General features: G+C 45.0%; 1 protein-coding gene and 1 pseudogene across 2 annotated transcripts; one reads left to right on the forward strand and one right to left on the reverse strand.

Annotated features, from left to right (window-relative positions):
* Positions 1-690: 690 nt before the first annotated feature.
* fbxo43 (F-box protein 43) lies at positions 691-7,466 on the forward strand. 2 transcript variants are annotated; one of them, XM_088999483.1, is made up of 6 exons: positions 691-1,066; positions 2,492-3,294; positions 3,409-4,146; positions 5,444-5,546; positions 5,881-6,072; positions 6,212-7,466. In XM_088999483.1, exons 2-6 carry the CDS (start codon positions 2,522-2,524, stop codon positions 6,458-6,460), a joined length of 2,055 nt encoding a protein of 684 aa, XP_088855609.1. In that variant the 5' UTR covers positions 691-1,066; positions 2,492-2,521; the 3' UTR covers positions 6,461-7,466. The 2 variants fall into 2 exon arrangements, with proteins under 2 accessions (XP_088855609.1, XP_088855608.1); XM_088999482.1 differs by lacking the exon at positions 691-1,066 and adding an exon at positions 1,275-1,563.
* Positions 7,467-11,678: 4,212 nt separating this feature from the next.
* On the reverse strand, positions 11,679-14,616 carry LOC148896142 (uncharacterized; annotated as a pseudogene).
* Positions 14,617-24,343: the final 9,727 nt, after the last annotated feature.

Raw genomic sequence — 24,343 nt, forward strand, 5'->3', positions numbered from 1 at the left:
AACAAAATATTATACAATACACTAGGACAATCCTAATAAACAATGTTAAGTGGGTTATTCTCTGTCCATCGTAAAATGACAATTTTGATGGAAATAATTGTTTTGAATATTCCCATTTGCAATTACCTGAGTAATATAAGGATTTTTTCCAAGTATTTGGCATCCTTGCATTTGTCAATGTAATCATATTCCAGGTGCTCCACTGGGATCTTTCCGGACGTGCAGTCAGAGGAAGTGAAAGGACTTTGAAAAAGGGAAGCCGCACTCATGACTATGCACTTTATTCCTCACAAAGGTGAATAAAGAAAAAAACAGAAATCCTTTTAGAATCTAAGCGAATCGTTTTTAGAGCTATCTCAAAGACCAAAACGATCAATAGAGTTGTATTGATCGTTATAGAACCCAATTTTGGTTGTTAATCCTCTACACTTGGATTCCGGGAATGGTGTGATACAGAGCGGTGTTTGAACCGTTGCCCGTAGAAACGGGACGACGAGGCTCACGTCATCAGATGGCGTCAGGGTGTGATTTCCCAATGTGTGGAAACATATTTCCGTCAGACCCAAAATTGTCAAACTTTCATTTATTCACGCAAGCTGTTCAACAAGACATACATTTAAAACACGTTAAAAGCGAAAAATCGATCCAAGTATAAAATAAAAAAATGTATTCAGGAAATAGAATTGTAATAAAAATACTAAATGCAATTCAAACATATCTACAAGACGGGAAATGAGATGATACACAGAGAATTCGGAAATAACTGTTTCATCTTCCATTGAACTAATTTTCACGTCACGGTTAAATAATTATTTCCTTCAAAAGTTACCACCCACCGTTGTTTAACAATTGAAGACCATTTCAATGGCGACAGCGAGCGAAAGACCAGCTGACCGAGAGGCGGAAACACGTGACACGAGCCCCATTGGGCTCCAAAATTTGAAAACGTGGCAAGCTTGAACACAAGTTGCAATGTTTGCCAAAATGTACTTGGGTGCAGCAAGGGCACCTGGTGTCAACTAAGATCTGAAGTATCCCGGCTGTGGTACCTTTGTGGTATTTTAGAGTAAGTGCTTGTTTGTTTGGTTTTTACCTTTCACCCTCATTCAATTCCGTCGACGTAAAAAAATGTGATTCTATAGATTTGGCTTGACTCGGTCTCTGCTGCAATAAACCTCTGGGTTGCATGGAATATATAAAGCACAATGAAATCGCAACATCGGTTCCATGAAATGTATCTCGCTGCTCAAGTCCGGGATCAGTATTGTGTCGCAGGTTTGACGTCGACACCGCGCAGTCGTTTCTCATAAGCCCCAGTTTAACGGCTTAATTGGTTGCGTTGGCTCCGCATACACTTGCCCACTCCCAGAAAGATTGGGATCCACAGGTAAACTTTAAAGATGGTCTGTTACCTTCGTAAGTGAACTTAGTTTGACATTCTCTCAACCGCAGGGGCCACCAAACGTTTTGAAACCGATGATGTGTACTTCCTGACTGCTGATTGATGCTGAGGGCTACCGGCGCGAACTTTTGAAATACTTTTACTCCAACTACCTTCACGTGGTACGATATACATTTCTGAGAAGACACTCTTCACATTAATAATTTCTAAAAACTACGTGCAAAACAGATCAAAATCAATTGGCCACACATTATGTTGTACAGTATATGCAAGTGGTGTAATTTCAAAATTATTGCTTTTTCAATTTTACTGGAGAGGCACGGTATATCATTACCGGTGAGCTACTTTTGCAATAGGCACGCGGGCTACTTATTTAGTCATTGGAGCGCTCCATGAGGGCACCACATTGGTGACCCCTGTTCCAAAATGTTGAATACAAACGGGCAGCAGTTGAATATCGCTTTTTAAAACGATTTCTTAGATCCTTCACACAAAATCACAAAAAAAAAACCCCATCCGAATTCCAATACTTCTTTCACACGCATATGTTAATACATAGTTTCCTCAGTGAAACAAATGTGTACGTAAACACATGAGGTCATGGTATCACCACCTTGCTAATGCTGCATTCCAAAGTGGCAATACTCACATGGAGGAAAAATGCACTGGAACAAAAATGCATTCTACATTGTGATACAGTAACCCAATTTTAGGCGGATGAAACAATCTCGTGTTTCATATGAAGGGCTGAAGTGTCTAATGACGAAAGTCAACAACTACGTTTCTCAACCTGTCTCACAAGTGTACTGTTGTTAACCTTTGTCTGAACTGTGTGCTTATTCAAAGTGATGGAGGTTACCTTGAAACGGGTTATTTGGCAGCGAGACCATGAGTTTTTCAGCATGTAGAGTAGAGTTTTTTTCAAATGATTTTGAATTGGACCTTAACCTTTCTCTTGAAAGTCAAGCTGCGGCGATAAGATTAGATAACCTTTATTAGTCTCACAATGGAGAAATTCCCAATTCAGTTTGCATGTTTATGTCTCACTTGGCTTCGAGTTGTTTGAATGTCATTTTTTGTTGTCTTCAGGGCACTGTGGGGGCGAACAGGAGGTCAAAAATGCAGTATACCCCCGAGTCCAATGTCCACCATGATGGCTGCAAAGGCCAACAGTGTCATGAGTGTTTTGACAGTGGTTACTCGGGTTTATTCCGCAGTCCACATCGCGTCGGTGGATTTGACTCTTGCAGATCTTTGGCTTCAACAGACCTCAGTGACACACCGAAAGACAATGTCAGACTTTCTGTCACTCCTCAGGAAAGGAGTAGCATCAGATCTCGGCACAAAGACTATAAGGGGACTCGGCGATGCTCCACTCTGAGCGGGTGTGAAACTCCTAAAGTTTCCAAGAGCTTCGTCTCACTGCGACATAGACTTGCTCTGTGCAATGCTGCTAAATACGTCAAGAGTGACAGCGCAAAGTCTCCATGTGCCAGAACGAAGGAGTCGTCGCTTAGGTCCGACCGTTCGCTCGGTGTGCCCTTCGATGCTGTTGACACCAGCCCTTTTGATTTGGAGCGGGATTTCCCGTTATGTGGTCGGGAGCGTCGCGTGCTCTTCACTCAGGGACGGACCTCCACTCTTGAGGATGGTACCCCAAACTTGGGTGACAGCAACGGTACGGAGAGACGAATTTCACTCGTGGATGATTTCAGTCAGCGCTTTCATGCCTCTGATCAACTTAACACACAAGCACCGTGTTTAAGCAAATTCCTGCCGGAATCGAACAAGGAAAACCCTCCATCCCCAGTTAACAATCCCACAAGTGACCTTTACGAATCATCCAACGTCTTGTGCACACCGTCATCCTCGTATACGCCAAAATGTATCAGGTATGCGTTCTCTTTGTTTGAAAATCATGATGCGTGTCATCTGTACTTGTGTTGTCAGCTCTGAATTTTACTTCTCAACAAAGTCATTTGAGAGCCTTCCTGAACCTGCCGTAGGTCTCCGTGTGAAGACAGTGGCTTCAGCTCGCTTGATAAATCCCAAGACTCTTATGTCGACCACGATGGCTCGTTCCAAGAGTTGCTGCGTTCTACCTCCAAAGGAACCTCCGAAACCCCCAAAGTGATTGATGCAAAACGGACTTCCCGTTTGCAACGACAGCACCGACTTTCCACTCTGAAAGAAGGCGGCTCATTGTCTGACGAAGACCCATCGGACAGAAAGCATCAATGTGTTCAGCGCCGCAGCAGCACTTGCAAAGACAATGAGGTTTTCGTCCGAGATAGCCCTCGCCGGGTTCTTTCTCTGAAATGTAGCAACGCAGCATCTGGTGAGCCGGCATCGGCGGAGCGAGGTTTTAAAACTCCTCTGAGTGAAACCACGACCAAACGCGATGGCGTCACACCTTCCAGTAGGACATCGGTCAATTCCAACGTAACACCCTTCAAGGCAACCAAGCTCTCATTGACACCTGCTTTACAGCTCATACATAGTTTGTGTGAGCAGAAGGCCCAGATCTTTGCCGGCCAAAGTCCAAGCCTAAAAGAGGAGCTGAGGGTCACGGCAGCTCTTGCTGAGACTTCCGTCGTGTTTGGGACAAACACGCCCTTGGCGGGGCTGATTGGGCGCAAGATGGGCGTGGGCAAGGTGGACGTATTAACGGAGCTGAGAAAGAGGAACCTCAAGCACATCCTGGCTGTCATATTCAGTCACCTATCTGCTGAATGTGTCCACAGGTCAGAACTTTTCTTCTCAGTTATCGAGCGATAAATGCTTTCTACGTGTCATCGGGCGAATTCCGGGTTGTTTTGTAATTCCTGGAATTGACTTTTACATTCTGGTGCCAGCATGGATGGCTTCCTTTTAAAAACTTGCAATTTCACTTTGTGCATAAAATGTATGTATGGCACTCAAGCACTCAATGTACTGTATGTGGCATCCACATATGCCGTATTGATAGTTTGTCTGGTTGCGTCATATTTTCTTTATTCAAAATGGGTTCACCTAACCCCAAATTTACTGGCAGTTCACAACAAAATGTGTCCACTCCAGTGCCAGGGTTTTTGTCATTTTCACTCAAATTGCAGGACCCACGGAATATTGAATTTTAGGACTACAAAAACATTCGACGCGGGGTAAGAAACCTTAGACTCTCTTCTATTATCGGAAAAAAAGTTAATTCCCAAGTTATATGGGTCTGGAGTTATCTGAGCTTGAAATGGGGGTGACTGTACAATAGGCAATTGCTGCTTCCTTGAGGAAGGGAAATTGCCAGAGGTCTGATCAGCACTTGACTGGCAAGAAAAGCAAAAACCTGAACAAATTTGTGAATGGCGCTACACGTCATGCTTTTCAATTGCCAAATAAATTCGGGAATGGCAGTGAATGAGTTAATGGTTCCCCACACCAAGACCTTTGACTCGAGCCTCCATGTCACCTCCCTGGTACTTTGCATACTCCTCAACGTGTCCACTTGCCTCCTGATATTGGATTTCTTGAGCACCGTAACATTCTGTTCATTCAAGACATGTTGGGGTTTCTGTGCTGAAATTGGTTGTTAGCCCCAACTTTCGCTTCAAGGAAGATTTAGAAAACAACGCAAACGCGACTGGCTAACAAGGTATTTTTTGCTTCTTCGCGACACTCCAGAATTGTGTTTTTGCCACAAGTTATCGTAAAGCCCGAGCTATGGTTAGTCAGTAATTCAAAACAAAAAAGGCAACGGCTCAGCAAAATGGTGAGGAGCACACTACAAAAACCCAATGTCATGTAGAGAGTCGCTAAATGTCATCCTGCAGCCCCCAAATGCGCTGTCTATTCAAGACCTCTGCCATAGATATTTCAGCTTACAATTGGCATTTTCGGCTGGTAGGAATTTGCACATCAAGAATAATTGAAAAGCTGAATTGTTTTTAAATAATTGCTCGCTGAGTTAGCTTTGGTTAATTTTTTAACAATGCATTGAAACAAATATCAATATGGCATTCTGAAATGAAATAACAGGTGTACTGGTTTACCTATTTGTTTTTGCAGATGTGGTCTGGTGTCTAGGGACTGGAATGAAATCGTCCGACAGGACAAGCATGCTCACTTGAAGAGAGAAATTTACCGCAGCGCTGTAAAAGCTGCTCAAGAGGTAGAGGAACAGTACGAGCAATTTTCAACAATCGGGGTTACACAGCAAAAAATGTAACAGGCTTTCACAAAATTTAAAACCTTTAAAAAAAGTTTGATGTGTAAAAGGGTCAAAAATCTCCTGTACAATACAGTATCTTATATGTGTGGTTATATTGTTCCGGTTAATGGAACAATAATTAATCAGCGATGTCCACCTGTTTTTATCCAAGAGTAAAAAACTATATTGTGACAATCCCATGACATTATGTCTTTCTTCCTGGGGTGCTTTTTTAAAAAAAGTTTCTTTTAAATACTATATAAATACTTGTTGAATTAATGTTGACCTTTTTCAGATTGCCGGCACGGTCCACGCTGCTCATGCTGAAACAAGATTGGCCCTGCTGAAAAGATCACCCTTCATAACTGTGCAGGCCCAGTCTAGAAGCTCCACTTACTGCACCCCACAATCTGGAAACCGCGCTATAACTCCTTTACAATACAGCACTTCATCATTGGGCAGCAGCAAACGGGACGCGTTCTTAGAGGTGCATTTCCTGCTTGTTCTATTGTAGTTTAGATTTTGACATGAAATATTTTTTAAACGCAGTAAATATACATCAAGTATGATTTGAACCCCGTGACCCCCCCCCAAAAATGTTGATGATCATGTCCTGTTCCGTTCAGGTTGCCAAAACCCTCTTCAACGACGAGTGCCTCAGGCATTGCCCTCGCTGTCAACATCCTGCAAAGTGTCAAGTTGTGAAAGGCGAGGGTGTTTGCACCAGAGCCGATTGTGCGTTCCAGTTTTGCACAGCATGCTTGTGTGCTTTCCATGGCTCCAAAGAATGCGGCAGCCAATCGATAGGCCGTCGCAAAAAAGGCGCGCTGCTTCCAGGAAGTGCTCAGAGCAAGCGTAACATTCGAAGACTATGACCTGACGAGGCAATAACGCAAATCCTTTTCCGCTGCTCTGATGTTCTTTTATAAATGTCTTTTTGGCACTCATTTGTGAAGGTGAGACTGGATGACGCAAAGTCCTATCTTGCTCGCAGTACATGAGCGACTTATGTGCCAGTCACAGTTTTGTGCAAATATGATCCACTTTTTTTCTATCGAGTTTTGTATTTTTAACCGCAAATATTGCAATATTTTAAGGCACATCTAATCTCTGATTGGTGGACTTATTCGTACTGGTGATATGTGCTTTGAGACTTCTTAACTGTTTTTATCACTTTTAAAAAAAAATAAATTGCATTTTTTTTTTACCCCGCTTCTCAAAAATCTTAATTTCTATAACATGACTGTCTATTGATAGGTGCAGTTTATGTAAATATTTGGTGACATCTAGTGGTCATCAACGTCAAAGTCATTCCTACCCCCATTTCCTGATTCAACTACATGAGGATAAATAATGCAATACTTTTAGGAAGGGGGCTCGATTCACAAGGTCATAGAATTAAAAAGTACTGCCACAGAATGGATGGATTAAACGTTTATCATCGACCACCACCACCAACTAAACGTTTATCAGCAACCCATTTTGTGACTTTGTTCCCGAGAAGTCTTGCAGAAGGAATTAAAAACAATTTTAAGTACTATTTCTTCTTTTCCTTTGGGCTTTTCCCTTCAAGGGGTCACCACAGCGAATCAGTGTCCTCCATCTTCAGAGGTTTGATTCGCATGTTAGTTTTGACCAAGCGTTTACGTCGGATGCCCTTCCTGACACAACCCTCTGTATATTCATCGTGAAATTATGATAGGTAAGATTTGTCTTTTGAAAAAATTGACCGATAACTATTTTTTTTCTGCATAGTCTCCTCAGTTTATTGTTGACAATTTTGTGAGTTCAGGTTTTAAAACTCATTTGAAAAGTTCTTTGACGATTTGCAAAATACTGATCTCATAATGCGCCCTACTTACATTACAGGAGAACTTCCTGACCTCTGATCATCTGTTTGTTCACTTGTTGAATAAATTGTTGTGTCCGGAGGAATGAGAGGAGGAGAGTTGCTTTGTCAACGTGTTTATTGTGCCACCATCTTAGTCTACCTGCGGTCGTGACGTCACCGCTGCTTTACGACCTGTCGCAACATTCTGTAGCAGTGTGACATATGCTACATTTACCCCCCCTCTCTGAAGGAACCAAAAACACTTTGTAACAAGGGAAACCGGGTAGACTGCCGGTTTCCCTGCTTAGCCGTGTGGGTTATTCTGCCACGCGATAGGCTAAGCACTGGCTAGGGTCTGAATATTCAAAATATGTGATAATTGTCCAAATTACCAAAGGGCAAAGGCGAACGCGAGCAGGCCGAGGCTCTGGCCCCACGGGCACGGCTGGTTCACGACGCTCTTCGAGGCGTCCCATCGGTGTTTTCTGATGTGTGACAGGACCTCAGTAGTCTTTGCTTGAGAAGTCGTTCGAGGGGGTCGGTGCCGCCACTCTCCTTAGGCGGCTGGCATGCCAACGCGACCCGTCAGCCAGACAGAAGGTGGTCGGTCCGCTTTGGGCGGTAATCTGGACTGGTGCTGTCCAGAATGAGTCCAATTTGTGAGAGCAGCACGGCCGGCGAATGCGGACCCAGTCCGACACAGTAAGTGTGCGTTGCTTCGTCCGGCGCTTCTCGTTGGGCCCTCTGCTGGCTGAGGAAGAGTAGGGCAGGCCGTCTGCTTGGTTGGAGCTTTCTCCACCCCCGTTGGCCTGGGGGTGAATTGTGGCACCCGCATTGTCAGAGATGGAAAAGCCGAGTGCACAAAACAAGTCCAAGCCCAAGAGGTTGGCGCCATGACGGGATATTTGGAAGGTGAAGGGGGGAAGAGTCCTCGAGCCATAGCGCACTGTGAAGGTGGCAGTGCCCACCATACCAATCTTAGTTTGGCCATAGCCAAACAAGTCCTCAGCGTTGGCCTCGATCTGGAGATGAGGAAATAGCCGTCGAACTGTGGACACGTTCAACAGTGACCTGGAGGCTGCCGTGTCGAGCAGGAGTGGTAAACTCACTCCATCCAGTTCCACTGTGCACCACTTGAATGGCTTGGCGCGCGAGCCCACGCAGTGGATGGTGGTTCGCCTCGGCTGGTCTGGTGAGCGGCGTGGCGGGTATGTTGACGTGGGAGCAGAGCGGCACATCCTGGCGAAGTGGTTCCTCCTTCCGCAGTGCTGGCATCTCTGTCCAATGGCTTTGCAAGTTGGCGCGCGTGTGGGGTGCCAGGCAGACCCACAGTTGGCACAAGGTCTGCGTGTGTTGGCCCGTTGATGTCTGACGACATTTATCTCGGTACGGTCGTAAGTGAAGGTGGGAGCAGAGCGGCACATCCTTGCGAAATGATTCATCTTCCCGCAGCGTTGGCATCGTTGTCCGGTGGCTCTGCAAGTGGGCGCACGTGTGGGGTGTGAGGCTGACCCACAGTTGGCACAAGGCGTGCGTGCATCGGCCCCTTGACGTCTGGCCACATTTATCTCTGCACCGTCGTATGTAGAGGTGGAGTCGTAGGTGGCGGTGGCTTCTGGGAGTGGCGAGGTTGGAGCAACAATCTGTGCCAATGCGGGAGAGTGTGAAGGTGTGGGTGGGTTCACAAGCCGAGCCGTTAGTTGTGCTGCGTTCTCCAATTGGAACGCCATCTCCACAGCCTTCGATAGTGGGAGGTCGTCAGGGGACAATAACAGTTTCTCCCGTAGTTTGGGATCAATCGTGTGCTCGGCGAGTTGATCCCTAATCATTTCCTCCTCCAAGCGGCCGAATTTACAGAGGCCCGCTAAACACCGCAAGTCGGCAACGTAGTGGTGTACCGACTCGCCTGTTCGTTGCCGTCGTTGACGGAAGGCAATCCGCCGGACAATCACGCCCTGAGGTGGGGCGAAATGTCGGGCCAATAAAGTGACACAATCCCCGTATGTCTTCGCGGGTCCAAGAGAGCGAAAAATGCGCTGCCCCTCACTACCTAAACTGTGTATTAGCATAGCCGTTCGGCGTGCTTCGCTTGCCTCGTTTAGTCCGGTCGCCGTCAGATACGTCGTAAACGAGTCATACCAGCGGGACCACGGGACTGGTGGCTCACCGGGGAGCGCGAGAAACGAGGGGAGGGGAGCTGTGTAGAAGTCCATCTTCGTCGCCAATGTTGTGTCCGGAGGAATGAGAGGAGGAGAGTTGCTTTGTCAACGTGTTTATTGTGCCACCATCTTAGTCTACCTGCGGTCGTGACGTCACCGCTGCTTTACGACCTGTCGCAACATTCTGTAGCAGTGTGACATATGCTACATAAATGTCAAAATCTGCTGGTAAATTAAAAAGTCATGTGTGATTGATATTCAAGTCAGACATATTTAGAGAGCAAGTGGTCTAAAATTCACACTCAATCGTTCAACAACGCCTTGTGACGGATCGATTTCGAGGTGCTGAGCCACACTGTAGAGTTTACCTTTAAACAAAATCAAATTAGCGCAGGACCACAACAAATCACAGTTCCTTTCTTAGGGTGTCAAAGCTCTGGACAAAAATTCTTTAGTAGATAAATTGTGAGTAAAACATGCTTACCATTTGCATAGAAAAAGACAAGATAATTAAAGGACAACCGACACCACTTTTTTGTTTCCTAACTGACATCAGACAAACGTTTTATAGCATCTAAAATGTCCAAAACACGCATATTTTTAATCAAATGCAAAATACCAATAAAAATGACTGAGTTAAAGTGTCCCAAAACTACTTCAAAATGACCTCGAAAATGGCGAGTTTCAGAAGGTCCCGCCCCCTTGTTCGTGACGTCACGCCTGAACGTCTTGCCTTGCTCTGGAATCAAAACGATGGCTTCAGATTCGCAGAACATGCTTTCTTGTTACTCATCCAGTTATGAATATGATTCAAATAGTTCTGAAGAGGAAAGCATACATGTTTGCAATCGATTAAAGAAGTTCTTCCGTATCATTTCGAGGCGTCTGGACTCCAATGTAGCGTCCCAGAAAACGCACAAGATGGCGCACGAGCTCAGTTGGAAATGGGCTGATTTGTCTGCTGGGAATTTGTGTCAACTAGTATCAAATAGTAGTCTTGGTGCAACACACAACAATTCACCATCGCATTATTTATGTTTTCCTTCTAATTTCACCATCGACACGGATCAACACGATGTTTTCAGACCAAACAAAGTACCCAAAATGCATTGTGTGTCACTTACTTGGTCAGGGGCGTTCCTGACGTGACATCACGTCAGGAATCGTCAACAACTCAAAAACAACACTACCCCCTTCGCAAGTCTTAAGACGTAAAATATAGCTCTATGCGGTGGAATCTTTGTAAAACACCGTGCAGAGAGTGGTATGCTTGCCTTCATTTGACCTCACTGACCCCTCGTTCGTTTTATCATGAAAGCAGGCTGTGTTTGTGGATATTAGACACTTAACTTTACAACGAGTGACTTTTATGAGCAGTCCCTCCAAGCAGAAGTCAATCACATGGTCACGCAAGACTGGAACAAGTTATGCCAGCATCATTTGTCAACACTCATGCTTGCTCGTACTTCGCTTGTTTTTGTGAACAGTCTGGAAATCAGGTAGAATTTACATGCATTGACAACCCAAAGATTCTATTCATTTCCATCCACCCATCATTTGAGCCACTTAAGCCTCACTAGGGTTGCGGGGCACACACAGGGAGGCCGAAGCAGGTTTTGAACTCGCAACCTCTGCACTGTGAAGCCGGCGTGCTAACGATTCACCTACCAGGCTTCCTTCTTAAACTAATTTCAGTATTTGTTCATTTTCAACCCTGCTGAGCCATTTTATCAGCCATGTTTTCATTGTAAATATTCTGAACAAGTCTTTCAGGCGTAACAGTTAGCATCTACTGCACTCGTCTAAACTAAGCCAACACCAGACGTTGGTCAAATAATTACATTTTGTTTTGTTGTTGTTTTGACTTCAAGATGGCGCCGCAAGACTGGCTGCCTTTACATCAGCTCCTGTATTTTGTTTTTCTACGTATGTCTTTTCTTTCCTCTTCCTTTCATAACATTGCTGCTGTGAAATGTAAATTTCTCCACTGTGAGACTAATAAAGGCTAATCCAATCCAATCAAAGCCCTACACCGAGGTGATGTTATTCGTAAATTGTATCGACATCAATATCGCTGTAGTGGAGCTTCCAAGAGGACTGAGTCTACGGTTGCTAAAATTAACCAAACAGGAGACTTCGGGAAGTTCTGAGACATAAGAGATGATGTGACATGGTACAGCCTTCAGCCTATAATGTATTGGATGTATGTACCTTTATTTGTGTCGCTGTGGAGAAATGTACATTTCACAGCAGCATGTCATGTTTCGGTTGGCGACCAACGGGTGGCACTGCAGCTGCACAGGTGTTGGTCGTTTCAATCAGTGGCAGTTGAAAGGACTGCCGGCACGACCATTCGGTGTCGGGTCATTGTGTTTGTTTCACACTGTCAGGTTTGTTTCATCTCGGCAGATTTTTACTCATGGTTTTCTTTGATAGTTTGTACTTTTCTGTTCGGATGACTTTAATGTTTGAGATTTTGTTCCTGCTGACTTTATTTTAATACAATTTGTCAAATACACCCTGCTTCTCCCTCCTGCCTGCTATTTTGGAATCCACAACCATCCACGACCTCGCAAATTGTGACACAGCAAAGTTATGAAAGGAAGAGGAAAAGAAAGAAAGAAAGAGTAGAGTAGAAAATGCGCCTACACTTTTACAATTTCTGGTCTCCTTTACACATTTTTCTTCCCATTACGTATTAAATACCTGCCAAATCAACTTTTCAGTTTTTTATGAAGCGAATATTAAAATGCAAAATGCAACAACAGTCCAGATTAGAATTTTTTTTAGGTGCTATATGCAGCTGCTTCACGGTGAGAGCAGTGCATAATTCGCCCACGCACAGTATAGGGGGAATATTGGAGACCACCCTGTTCGTTTTCCACACTTTGTTATTGGAAACTGCAGGTCGTTTGTAACGAATTAGTCCATAGAAAAATTATCTTCACCGGATCGCTCAGCACTACGTCATTGGGGTGATGATTCAGTTTACATTTGCTGTGTAACACATTCCCTGAGTGAAGGATGGTGCATCACTCGACTTCTCTTCTCCAACTTCACAATGGGGTTCAAATTTCCCATACAATTGCCAATGATTACACAGTAGAAAACCATTTCACATGCCTTTTTTGGGGTTTGGGGTGGGGGGCTCCCATGCCTGAAAGCACCACTGATTGCCAGCCTCTATTTTAACAGGACGAGAAACTTTCAGCTTTCTTTAATGTGTTGCTATTTGTGGTTGTTTGTAAGTGAAGATTACTCAGAGTTGAAAGAGTGGTGCCCATTAGTGGCAACATGTCCTATTCTTCAATTGAATTATTATATCAGCCTTTATAACATCCGTGGTCTGAATCTCTTCCTTTGGCTACCTTGTTATTCCTGCAGGGTATCTAATCACTGGCTGGGAACAGCTGTCTATTGCCCGGGTCTTGTTCTTGCCATTGAGCTGGCTTCTGAGGACTTGCCTCACCCACTGGAGGTATTTGGTCGTAGCCGCTTTCCTTGTTGGTAGTTCGAGGTTGCCATTGGCCTGTGGTATACCGAGGTACTTGTAGCTGTTTTCAATGTCTGCTATCGTTCCTTCAGGGAGTGAGACCCCTTCAGTGTGGACTACCTTGCCCCTCTTAGTCACCATCTGACTACATTTCTCCAGCCCGAATGACATCCCGATGTCACTGCTGTATATCCTGGTTGTGTGGATCAGGGAGTCTATGTCCCTTTCGCTCTTAGCATACAGCTTTATGTCATCCATGTAGAGGAGGTGACTGATTGTAGCTCCATTTCTGAGGCGGTCTTGGTGATTATTTGGCTGATATCACCTTGGTATATGCCACATTTGATGGACACTTGCGTTAGTGGCTTGCCATTGGCTTCAAGTGTGGTTTTTGACATTCTCATTGAGTTTGCAATGATGGCTCTCATGGTCCTGTTGACCTTATACAACTCCAAGCATTCAGTGATCCATGTGTGTGGCATCGAGTCATATGCTTTCTTGTAATCAATCCAGGCAGTGCACAGGTTGGTATGTCGTGACCTGCAGTCTTGTGCGACTGTTCTGTCAACCAGCAGCTGATGTTTGGCATCTCTAGTATCTGCACCAATGCCTATCTGTGCTTTGCTCATGTATTGATCCATGTGTCCACTTATCTTAGCCGCAATGATGCCTGACATGAGCTTCCAGGTTGTGGAGAGACAGGTTATTGGCCGATAGTTTGAAGGAACTGTACCCTTTGAGTAATCCTTCATGATCAAGATTGTTCGCCCTTCGGTTAGCCATCCTGGGTGACTCCCATCCATCAGCAACTGGTTTTTGTGCTGATAGGCGCTCGTGGAGTGCTGTGAGTTTCTTTAGCCAGTAGGTGTGGACCATATCCGGGCCTGGTGCCATCCATTTTTTCATACCTGAGACTCTTTCTTGTATGTCTGTGATGGTAACTGGGTTCGGTTCAGGGAGGTTGCTGTGCTCCTCTTTCAGAGTTACCAGCCATTGTGTACTGCTGTTACGTGCGACCTCTTTCTCCCATATGCCTTTCCAGTATCTTTCAGTTTCCAACCTTGGAGGATCTGCTCTTCTGTTAGAACCCTGCCGCTGAGCGTACACTTTCGCAGGTTGTGTTGCGAACAGCCTGTTTATTCTTCTGGCCTCATTCTCTTTCGTGTACCTCTTTAGGCGACTGGACAAGGCCTGGAGCCTTTGTTTGGCAGTTTAGAGTGCTTCAGGCATGGTTATCTGCCTCTTGGGTATTGGCCTTTTATTCACACCTCTCTGGGTCTCCGTCAATTGACTCACATCTTTTCGAGCCACCTTTATCTTCGCCTCCAACCGTCTATTCCATGGTGGGTAATGAATCTTGTGGCTCTCACGGTTGCTCTTATAGCCAAGCATCTCTAGGATCACTGATGCTGAGGTGTATATCAGCTCATTGGTTTCCGTGATCGTTCCGGTCGGGATCGCCCTCAGTGCTGCATTCACAGTTTCCATGAGACTTTCAGGTGGTACTTCACATAGCCGTTGTAATCGGTTACTTGGTTGCCCAGCCATGACCCCTTCCAGTTTGCATATCAGCCCAACCGCTCTACCGATGATGCCATCTCCACTGCTCTCCACACAGCGCTCACCCACCTGGAGACCAGAGACTCCTACGTCAGAATGCTATTCATCGACTTCAGCTCAGCATTCAACACAATCATCCCCCAACAGCTCACCGATAAACTGAGCAAACTGGGGATCAGCACCTCCCTGTGCAACTGGCTGCTGGACTTCCTGACGGGGAGACCACAGGCAGTCAGAGTTGGCGACAACACTTCCAGCACCATCACGCTGAACACAGGGACCCCCAGGGGTGTGTGCTGAGCCCCCTCCTCTTCACTCTGCTCACGCACGACTGCTCACCATCATCACCCAGCTCCAACCTCTTCATAAAGTTTGCGGATGACACGACTGTGGTGGGCCTCATCAACAACGACGACGAGACAGCCTACAGGGACGAGGTCAGCCGCCTGGCCACGTGGTGCAAGGACAACAATCTCCGTCTGAATGTGGAGAAGACGAAGGAGATTGTTGTGGACTTCAGGAGAGTGCGCCCCCAGCATGCTCCACTAACCATAGACGGTGCTGCAGTGGAGAGAGTGAGCAGCACCAAGTTCCTGGGAGTGCACATATCCGAAGACCTGTCCTGGAGCCACAACACGGCATCAATCACCAAGAGATCCCACCAGCGCATGTACTTCCTCCGCAAGCTTAAAAGAGTTGGAGCCCCGACCCCCATCACGACCTCCTTCTACCGCGGTACCATCGAGAGCATCCTGACCAGCTGTATCACCGTGTGGTACTGCGCCTGCACCGTGTCCTGCCGTAAGACTCTGCAGTGCATCGTGAGGACAGCTGAGAAGATCATCGGTGTCTCTCTCCCCCCCCTTCAGGACATCTACAACACCTGCCTCACCCGCAGAGCCATCAGGATCGCTGGCGATCCCACACACCCCTCCCACAGCCTCTTCAGCCTGCTGCCATCGGGTAGGAGACTGCAGAGTCTCCGAGCCAAGACCAGCAGGCTCAAGGACAGTTTCTGCCACCAGGCAGTCCGGAGACTCAACTCCCTCCCAGCCCTGCCCAGCCTGCCCCTTCCCACTGCCACACTCACCGAACTCTGAGTACACGCTACATGCTGTACGATCATCCTGAACTCTATTTTTTTGTTCTTTCTCATTTTTTTTTCTTCAAAGTTCCTACTCTTAGTTCTACTCTTGGCGTTCCATTTCTCTCTTTTCCTCCGGGCACACATCCCTCCTCTCCTTCTTCGACCAACAGTAGTCCATTTTCCACTGGCACCCTGAAGGTCAACAGTACCAATGGCGGCCGTTGTTAACCCGGACCTCGACCGATCTGGTATGGGATTCAGAGGTTCGATTCACATATTTGTTTTGGCAAAATTTCTTACGCCTGACACAACCCTCTGTATTTATCCGGGCTTGGGACCGGCACAACAAGACAGATATATATATATACAGTAAAGTCTCGTTATATCGATATCGGATATATCGATAGTCCCGGTTATATCGATACTATTTCTATGCACGCACAGAGAAAATTACATGCAAACAGGGTCGGATATATCGATAGTCCCGGTTATATCGATATTTTTTCGGACTCCCTTGAATATCGATATAATGAGACTTTACTGTATATATATATATATATATATATATATATATATGCTGAAGAACAGCATAATCACGTATGCTGCCAAACTCAGTATATTGAACTCTAGTGATGTGAAATAAACTGGAATTACAGTACGGTGTTGTCCAGCTCATGAGAAAGTCCTACAGACACTGTATGAACATTCTGCATGTGACATGATGATACAGATTTAGCGCGCGAGTTCCTGCTGAGGCTTCATAAACAGAGCCCTCAGTAGGTCTCATACAGTGTTCGACTTCTTCTCTTCTGCTTATGTGGACATGCTGCTGACAGATCTGACAGGGTGTTACTAGAGGAGCAGAGAATAAAGGACATGGTTAGAATTAAAATGAGGGGGGTTGGAGGTTTGTGGTTTGGTTCCACAACACAAGAGTAGTCCTAGGAGGAGAAAATCTCTTGTCTAAAGTTAGTTTTTTTTCATTGAAGCGGGAGGGGGTGGGGGGTTACTGTACAAGGGGATTGGCGGTTTTGATTGTGTAGATCAAGGCGCTGATATTTATTTATGAAGGCAAAATATCAGAAACTTCACCACTCAATGCAATGCAGGATAGATTATATCTCAAGAGCACCTCTTTTCAGTATACCAGACATACGTTTTCACCCCAACGTTTACATTTCAAAGTCCTGATTTTAAGGTAGTTTCATTTTCCATTTGTTGATTTTGCTTACAGAACACCTTTTTATAAACATAAAGATAATTATAATGACCATTTCTTCTCCCAAAGTAGTGAGAATGCCTTCGTTACAAAGAACCACACTGCCGTTGCTAACAGACACACAAACACAACTGTTTATCATGAAAGTATTATGGTACATTTTTCATAATGAATGTGGACAATTTCTGAAATGTATTTTGGCCGAGACTTTCCAATATTGCATGTAATTTTTTTTAAGAAAATGTAGGACACACAAAGGACTGAATGTGCACAAAGGGGGGGAATAGAAAAAGGGATCATGGGAAGGATATTGAGAAGAGCACAAGTCAGATATTTTATGCAAATGTACACAGTTCAAAGTTTTCATCAAATAAACTCATCGCCTCATGTTCCTCTTGTTGATTTAATGCCACAGTGCTTTTCTAAAGTCTTGTTAAGTGTGTGTGTGATTGTGTGTGATTGTGTGTTTATAAAAGTGTCTCTCATACTAATTCATTGTATGTAAATATTGCACCCAGGCGGAGGACCGGGGCTTCTGAAGCTTGAGTGTCTCTCAGAACTTGTTACTGTGGAGAATCCGGACATCATCAGATGCCACATTGAAAAAATATGTCTGCCTCAATTTCTGGTCTCCGCAGGGTTCATCGAGTGATGGAAACGCAAACCCAAAGTACAGCAGATACATGTAGCAATCGTGTGCACTTAGTCTAAAACTGCTAACACTGCGTACTAAATGTTAATGTAGCGGAAATGTTTTTCTTCCCTTTAAATTGGTGGTCTCAGGCAGGGCCAGTGATGTCACCAACAACTGATTCCTGGTGTGGCATCAGACACATCTCAAATCCAAACAACATTCTAATGTGAAACAGACTGCAGTGTGGTGAGCATATGTGGTCATGTTGCCAAGAACTCGAGAGCAAAGGGAAAAAAAGAGATTGGAATCGACAAAGTTTTCAGTTGCAAATAAAACTCAAAATGCTACTGGTATAAATTTGTGTCAAAGTCAACGAAAGTTGTCTCGAGCCTAGTGGCAATGTTACGCACAGATAGACACCAGCCACCATCCCAGCCCTGCAAAAAGATGTGGTGGTGCAACTAAAATAATCACAAGTTCTAGTCATTTAGAAACGTGGCAACCAACTACTGCTCCTCCTCAATCTGAGGCTCGACTTCCTGACGGACCCACCCCTCTAAAACCCCTGAATAGACCTTACCAGAAAGGCTGAGGAATGTGATCCCTCTATAGTTTGAAAACAGCCTCAGGCTGCCATACACATCAGTGACTTCAACCACAGAGATCGGAGAGCCCATCTCAGAGTCCCCAGACACTGCTTCCTCCAAGGAAGGCGTGTTGATGGAGTTGAGGAGGTCTTCAAAGTACTCTGCCCATCGGCTCACAACGTCCCGAGTCGAGGTCAGCAGTTCCCCATCCTCACTGTACACAGTGTTAGTGGTGCACTGCATTCCCCTCCCGAGACGCCGGATGGTGCACCAGAACTTCCTCGAAGTGGTCCGGAAGTCGGCTTCCATGGCCTCACCGAACTCTTCCCATGCTCGGCGACCACAGAGGCAGCATTCAACTTGGCTGATCGATACCTATCTCAGGGGTCCCACAGGCCATATAGGCCCGATAGGACTACTTCAGCTCGACGGCATCCCTTACTACTGGTGTCCACCAGCGAGTACGGGGGTTGCCGCCACGACAAGCAACAACCACCTTACGGCCACAACTCCGATTGGCCGCCTCAGCAAGGGAGGTACAGAACATGGTCCATTTGGACTCAATGTCCCACACTTCCCCGGGACATGTGAAACGTTCTGCCGGAGGTGGGAGTTGAAACTCCTTCTGACAGGGGATTCTGGCAGATGTGCCCAACAAACTCTCACAACACATTTGGGTCTGCCAGGCCGGACTGGCATCTTCCCCCACCAACGGAGCCAACTCACCACCAGGTGGTGATCAGTTCACAGCTCCGCCCTCTCTTCACTCGAGTGTCAAACACATGCGGCCGTCAATCCGATGATACAACTCCAAAGTCAGTCATCGAACTGCGACCAAGGGTGACCTGGTGCCACGTGCACATATGGACACCCTTATGTTTGAATAAGGTGTTTGTTATAGACAATCCGTGTCGAGCAGGGAAGTCCAATAACAAAACACCACTCGGGTTCTGATCGGGTCCGTTCCTCCCAATCACGCCCCTCCAGGTCTCACTGTTGTTGGGGTAATTCGCTATACGAACACCTTTAAACATCTTTTTGCATCATTTCGTTTTGGTTTGGACTTCCTGATACGTCATCCTGCCTTCCTTTACATGATGTTATATCCCATTACGTCACATCCTATTGCGTCACACCCTGTCAGTCATATAAATGCTCTCCCAGTCCGTCTCTCTCTCTCTCTCTCTCTCTCTCTCTCTCTCTCTCTCTCTCTCTCTCTTTCTCTCTCTCTCTCGCTCTCTCCCTTCCTGCTTCCTCCTCGGCCGACCTCCCACAATGACTCCGCTGTCTTCAAGGTTAAACTTTCTGTCCAACACCTAGCTTCCTGCTGATTTATCCATCCTCTGCCATCACCACCCGTAGAAGTGATGAGCCAGGGACGAACGATCAAGATAAACCCATTAACTGTCATTGCCCACATGAGCATTGAAATCACCTAGCAGAACAAGGGTGATAAGACTATTTATATATGCACATTCTAAAACATTCAATGTTTATTATAAACAACTCATTTATGTGTCACGCGACTTGGTCACGCGACCATATATATATATCTATATATATATATAGATTGATATATATAGCGGCTGGATAGCTCAGTTGATAAGGCATCGGTTTAGGAGATGAGGGTTCGAATCCCACTTGGGGCAGAGAAAATGAGCACAAAACATCCAGTCAGAGGATGAGGTGCTGGAAGAGGGACAATCATGGGAGGAAAAGCCCCTACACGGGATGTACCACCGAACCATAACTGAAGTGGCTGATCTCAAGAAGTCCTATCAGTGGCTAGAGAGGGCTGGCCTCAAGGACAGCACAGAGGCACTCATCCTGGCTGCTCAAGGGCAGGCCCTGAACACCAGAGCCATAGAGGCAGGGACATACCAGACCAGGCAAGACCCAAGGTGTAGGTTGTGCAAAGAGGCACCTGAGACAATCCAACACATAACTGAAGGGTGTAAGATGCTGGCAGGGAAAGCCTACATGGAGCGCCATAACCAGGTGGCTGGCATAGTCTACCGAAACATCTGTGCGGAGTATGGACTGGAAACCCCAAGGTCAAAATGGGAAACACCTTCAAAGGTAGTAGATAATGACCGAGCAAAGATCCTGTGGGACTTCCAGATACAGACTGACAAGATGGTAATGGCCAACCAACCAGATATCGTGGTCATAGATAAAGGGAAAAGGAAAGCGTTGTCGTGGATGTAGCGGTCCCGAGTGATGGAAACATCAGAAAGAAGGAACATGAGAAAATGGAGAAATACCAAGGGCACAGAGAGGAGCTGGAGAGAGCCTGGAAGGTGTAAAGGTGACAGTCGTGCCTGTGGTGGTCGGAGCACTCGCGGCAGTGACCCCCAAACTCGACGAGTGGTTGCAACAGATCCCGGGAACAACATCGGATATCTCGGTCCAGAAAAGTGCAGTGCTGGGAACAGCACGGATACTGCGCAGAACCCTCAAGCTTCCGGGCCGCTGGTAGCGGACCCGAGCTAGAAATGGGGGACAGACACCACCCATTGTGGGTGAGACGAGGATTTATATTTATATTTATTTATATATGTATGTATGTATGTATGTATGTATGTATGTGTGTGTGTGTGTGTGTGTGTGTGTGTGTGTGTGTGTGTGTGTGTGTGTGTGTGTGTGTGTGTGTGTGTGTGTAAGCTCTCAGTCGTACAGGAGTGGTCCATCGATGAGAAGGTTTCTTCAGCCGTCATCTGTACAAATTTGAAGGTTTCGGACGTTTCGCCTCCTATCCAAGAGGCTTCGTCAGCGAACTAAAGTCTGACTGGTCCGCAATCTCCGCACTAGAATGTACACATCAAAGCATGACATTTACTCAAAAGCTGACAGTATTTAATCTGTCAAGCAACTCCCCTGCATTCAAATGTGATTATCATGATGGAGAGCTTGAGTCAAAACATCGGTGTTTTGACCTGATAAACATGAATGTCACACTGCACTGTCATCACCGGTAATATGAAAAAAGGACACAGCGTGGTGTGGCTTCACGCCACTACTCAACGTCTTTGTCTCCACAGTGTCCTCTGACAGCATGTGTGAGATCAACAGGATGCAAGCGTGACAGCCTTTACCGCGCTTCTCTGAATCACACAATGAATAATGCCAAAGATGCGACGGCGAACAAATATAGTATCAGTCATTCTTCAAACATGTATCGGGGTGTTTTGATCCAAATGCAGAGTAAGAGGAGGAAGGGCGAACACCTGTCGCGAAGACACTTACCACCGTCCAGCAGCTGTATGTGTGCTATTACTGAATTTCGTGACAGCCCTATGTGCACATTATATTAATTGGCAAAAAAAATAAATAAACAAAAGATTGTGAACCCTCCAGTCGTGATGCTTCAGTGGAATTTGAATTCGTGATCGTCACATAAAATAAATGGGTTCCGCTCCTTCACGTGTGGCTGTCTTGGCCACAGGGGGTCACTCTAAGACAGTTCGAAGACAGCTTCCCCAGTGCCTCTCCCAGCCGATTAGTGAGCCATAATTAGCTGTGCTACACTAAAGACCAAAGGATATGATATGTGAAGGTGGCTCCTGTTATAGTCAGTGTACTTGTTGCAGCTTTCTTTTTAGCCTGTTGCTTTCTGTACTATAGCATCACACGAGATGCTAACTTCTACGTACCTGAAACTAGTGAAGTGAAATAATAGTAATAATACATTTTATTTATAAGTGCCTTTCAAAACTCTCAAGGACACTTTTTCATTTTCTGCGGATGAGCAAAATTCTCCATAAAAGTTTAATTCACAGCGTGATACTTTTTTTTTCTTTATGTGACAGTTTGAAACATCTTTTTGAAGAATTGTCCAATTATTGGCACAACTTTTTGTGTGTGCGCGCGCGCGTGTGTGTGTGCAAAACGGTTAAAAAGGGCTGATGATATATGGTCAATTTTTATTCGGCTGAAACGCTTTGCCATCCTTGGTCATTTTTTTCAGCTGGAACGACGAAGTATACAGTACATGTAGTTGGTTTTTGGTAAATATTTTTGCCATTTAAAGAGGGCTTACTATAATTTTTGTCTGTTTAAAATGCCTTAAAATACGTTTTTCTTGAGAGGAGGGATGTTTTTTTCGGGCTAAAAACGTATCCATACTTTTCTTTCTTACTTTACATGGGTGTTGTTTTGTGCCAAAAATGCCTTACTTTACATGGTCATTATTTTTGGCAAAAATGCCTTACACTAAATGGTCTTTTCACATAGTCGTTTTATTCTGGTAAAAATGCCATACTATACTGTAGATGGCCGTTTTTTTTTCGGGCTAAAAATGCCTCACTATACATGCCTTTTTGTTCTCGGGCTGAAAACACCTTGTGACACGCAGTCGTTTGTTTCGAGCTAAAACTGCCTTAGCATACATTGTCTTTTCCAGTATAAATTTCTTTTCCAGCTGCATACTATACATGTTTTTTTGGGTTAAAAATGGTATACATGGTGGTTTTTTTGGGGGGCTAAAAACGCCTTACTATACATTGGTTATTTTATTGAGCTTTACTTTTCATGGTTTTTTTTCAGGCTAAAATGCCTTGCTGTGCATGTTTTTTTTTTAGCTAAAAATGCCTTACTATTCATGATATTCTTTTTTTCGGGCTTACAACTCTGTCCTTTACGTGCGTTCTACAGATGATCTTGGGTTTTTTGGGGGGAAAAACCCGGCTGACAATACATGGCCGTTTCTTCTTCGGGTAAAATCCTTTGCTATACATGGCCATTTATTGGGATAAAAACAGTTTCCAATAAATGTTCGGGTTTTTTTTTCGGCTAAAAATGGCTGAGTGTTCACTGTGGATTTTATTTGTGCTGAAACAGCTAAGTATGCATGATTGGTTTTATTTCGGCAAAAAACGGCATCCGATGCATCCGATTTTTTTTCCTGGTTAAAACGCCTGACTATACCTGGGGTTTGGCGGTGGGGTTAAAAATGTTTTACTTGAGATGGTTAATTTTTCATTTATATCTTACTGTAAATGCTTTTTGAATTATTTTGTTGTTGTTAAAAACACCTTTATATATATATATTTTTTTTTTACTCAAAATGCCTTACGATACATGATGAATTTTTGGCAGCGAAAAACGGCTGACTATGCATGGGCGTTGTTTTGCCGGCTAAAAACGGCTTGCTAGGCATGGTCTTTTTTTTAGGCTGAAAACGCCTTACTGTACATGTTTTTTTTTTTGGGGGGCTACAAATGACTTACGATACTTGGTCGTTTTTGTTGGGCTAAAAACGCCTTTCTAAAGATGCTTGTATTTTTGGGGGGTTAAAAGCCCCATGCTATACATGATTGTATTTTTTAGCTAAAAATGCTTTGCTATACATGAACATGAGAAAAAGCCTATCTGTACTTGCAACAAAGGCCAAGACATGGATTCGAAACCTGCATCTTACGACTGGTGAGCTGGTGCCCTACCTGTGTACCTCTGTGGTACTGTTATAACCAAGCTCATAAGTAACAACCCAAAAGGCCTTTACATAACTTGCTCGCTCAGAAAAACTCTGATATACAAACCCTGCAGACCTTGGACAAGACCTGGACTTGAACACTGCACCACTCCGATGGTAACCTGACAGTCACCGGTTGACCACAGTGGTAAAAAAAGCCTTACTATACTTGGTTGTTTAAATAAAGCCTTGCCAAATATGCTAACTCTGTAGAGGATGGCCAAGACATGGATTCCAACCGTGTATCTTTAAACTGTTGACAATCTAACGAGTGGATGACAGTGCCACTGCTATACCAGGCTCATATGCTCATCGTTCAAACAAGCTTGACATGCAAAACACGCACATGGCGACAAAGACTTGACTCTGAACTCTGCCCTTCTGCGTTGGTAAGCCAACACAGTAAGCAATTGACCGCAGTAGTGGTAGTTTGTTGAGCTTGGAAGTAGCAACCCAAAAAAGGTTTTCATATACAGTAGAGGGTCATTCAAAAAAGCTTCACATGCATGCTTCGGAGGAAGACCTGGATTGGTCAATCTTTTAGTTAAAAACGGCATACTTTACAGTGTTTTTTTTTTTAAGGGAAAAAACACCTTACTCTTGATTAGATGTTCTTAACCTTGTTCGAGGTACGGTGAAACTCCTCTACAAGGAAACTAGTTTTGTGGACATACTCCCAAGTGTGAATAATTCTTAATACATGAAAGCCATTCAC

This window comes from Hippocampus bargibanti, linkage group LG06 (genome assembly GCF_051943395.1).
Source record: "Hippocampus bargibanti isolate YZ-2025 linkage group LG06, ASM5194339v1, whole genome shotgun sequence".
In the NCBI taxonomy this organism is placed as follows: Eukaryota; Metazoa; Chordata; class Actinopteri; order Syngnathiformes; family Syngnathidae; genus Hippocampus; species Hippocampus bargibanti.

What these genes read in the sequence shown, in the direction of transcription:
- fbxo43 (XM_088999483.1), top strand. Translation starts at nt 2,522, where the DNA reads ATGCAGTATACCCCCGAGTCCAATGTCCACCATGATGGCTGCAAAGGC. An exon ending in TATACGCCAAAATGTATCAG is followed by an intron (nt 3,295 to 3,408) that starts GTATGCGTTCTC and finishes AACCTGCCGTAG; the next exon opens with GTCTCCGTGTGAAGACAGTG. An exon ending in AACGGGACGCGTTCTTAGAG is followed by an intron (nt 6,073 to 6,211) that starts GTGCATTTCCTG and finishes TGTTCCGTTCAG; the next exon opens with GTTGCCAAAACCCTCTTCAA.